The 2,110-nt window shown below is 55.4% G+C and overlaps 1 protein-coding gene across 1 annotated transcript, besides 3 other annotated features; it reads left to right on the top strand.

Moving 5' to 3' along the window:
- The first annotated feature begins 9 nt into the window (after window positions 1–9).
- Window positions 10–37: a microsatellite.
- A 240-nt stretch (window positions 38–277) lies between these two features.
- Window positions 278–303: a microsatellite.
- Window positions 304–531: 228 nt separating this feature from the next.
- Window positions 532–550: a microsatellite.
- Window positions 551–739: 189 nt separating this feature from the next.
- TraAM80_02936 (uncharacterized protein) lies at window positions 740–2,110 on the top strand (the record flags this gene model as incomplete). The annotated part of the gene is made up of 1 exon (XM_029379923.1): window positions 740–2,110. One exon carries the CDS (start codon window positions 740–742, stop codon window positions 2,108–2,110), a length of 1,371 nt encoding a protein of 456 aa, XP_029240346.1.

A 2,110-nucleotide genomic window follows, 5' to 3' on the forward strand; every position in this document is an offset into this window, starting at 1 on the left:
CATACTATGTATATATATATATATATATATATATATACACGTATGCGGACGGAGAGAGAGGAGCATTTTCCACCAGCATCCTGTGTGGAAGGTTAAATGTATAAATGTACAGAAGACTCTGCTTCCACTTCAGAGGCTTCGCTTACAAGATATTTTGTATTCAGCAAAATGGAGTTGTTGTGCCTCTTTTTTTTTTTGTTTTCTCATTGATTTTCTGCTTTCCGCCCACCTCACTGCTTCTCCGTGTGGCGGTAGAGACGCAGCTTTCAGGACGTCTCACACACACACACACACACACCACACTTCTGCTGCGTCTGCCTCCCTGTGACTGGTTTTCCCCCGACTCTACTCCCTTTTGCTCTTTGCTGGTGCTGTGGAAGCCGGAAGTCACACTGTTGCTGCTGTCGCATACCGGGCGCAAAAACGAGGGCAGGAAGCAACACACGTACACACGGGCACAAAAGGAATAAGATTTTTTTTTTTAAAAAAGGAAGTCCTGTTCATTCCTGTCCCGTTCCCACTCTACTTTATACACACACACACACTCACAGGGAGCGAAGCCGCCGAGAGGTCTTCGAGCGTCGGTGTGTGTGTGTGTGCCTTGTGTCGGCAAGGCTCCTCGCGCCACACTGTATAGAAGCAGAAAAACAGGGATAAGGAGTAAAATACATCGTAATTGAGTGAATTCTTATTTTTATTTTGTTCTTCTTGGGTCCCTCGCCCTTTTAATTGCCGTCCAATGGAGAGCCACAAAGATGTGATTCTCAGCCAGGCCCCGGCGATGTACGAGAGAACCGGAAAGGGTGCCGGCGTATTGGAGAACTACAAGGGGATCCTGCTCTGCGCCCGCCCGGCAAATCTTCCGCATGGCCCCTCCATGCAGCTGCGCGGGGAGACCGTGGTTGGTGGGACTTTGTCGACAGTTGGCGGTGAGGCGGCTCCCGCGTTTGTGCCGAGCGGTGCGACAGAAACTCAGGCGGGTTTGGGGCCCTCCGTTGAGGATCGCGCGATCATGGAGCGCAACCGCCGCAGGCGGCTAGAAAACTACAAGCAGCAGCGTGTCACTGCGCGCTCGGTGCTGACGCGCCACCGCCGCTGGCTTCGCAGCTTTGCAGAAGAAGTGCGAAGAATGAAAAAAGACGAGATACAGCACGAGGTTGAGCTTGCCAGGCGCGCGGGGCAGTTTTCTCAGCAGCAGGCTCAAAAGCGTGTGGAGGTGGCCGCTGGTGGCTTCCACCAGACCGCCGATGCAACGCCAACGATCAGGGAGCCGAAGCCGCAGGAGGAACGGGTCTCCACCGATGCCGAGCAGGCCGCCATTGGGAAGAAGAAAAAGGCGGCGGCAAAGAAGAAGCAGAAGCCCAAGTGGGCTCTCACAGAAGATGAGGCGTTAGAAGATGAATTGGCGGACGCCGACGAGCTGCTGGAATTTGCTAAGAACCTTGACTACGAAAAGTTCATCAGCGACTATGAGGTGGCTGGGGCGCTGGCAATCATGCGGGAGCGCGTGGAGGAAATTGCGCGGGAGAACAATTGGAGCAAGGAGACGGTTGAGCGGGCAGCGAGTGAGTCTGTGGACGAAGAGTTTGGCGAGGATGAGGCGGAGGCGGGTAGGGACGACACCACGTCGAGGACGGGTGCACCACGCGGGGAGTTGCATGCACCAAAACAGGGAATCAACGCTGCCATGGCGCGAAAGGCCGCCCCACGCCACGCCGTGAAGCACACTGAGGGCTGGGACAAGTCAACCAGCATTGGTGGGGTGCTTAAGCGTGCCATCTTTCGAGACACACTTCTGTTAGCGGAGCGCATCCTTGCCTCCTCCGCATCGATGCAAAAAATACACACCAAATACAGCCTTGCACGTGTCCTGCAAAAGTGTGTGTTAACCGGCACCGACGCTACGGAGGCTATGCAGAAGCCCTCCATCGGCGGAAGTAGAGGATTAGACGGGGGGCCGCGTATAGTCAAGGTGCAGCCCGACGCAACGGGATTAGAACCCGGGGAGGAGAACACCGACGTCGGGTCGCAGCGGACGTTGTTGGCAATGCAGCGCTCAAAGGAGCGGACGCAGGGCCTGCCCTACCTGTATCGCTGCCCCGCCATCTAG

The sequence above is a fragment of the Trypanosoma rangeli genome (genome assembly GCF_003719475.1).
Source record: "Trypanosoma rangeli strain AM80 chromosome Unknown Tra_15.4_contig_00071, whole genome shotgun sequence".
NCBI lineage: Eukaryota > Euglenozoa > Kinetoplastea > Trypanosomatida > Trypanosomatidae > Trypanosoma > Trypanosoma rangeli.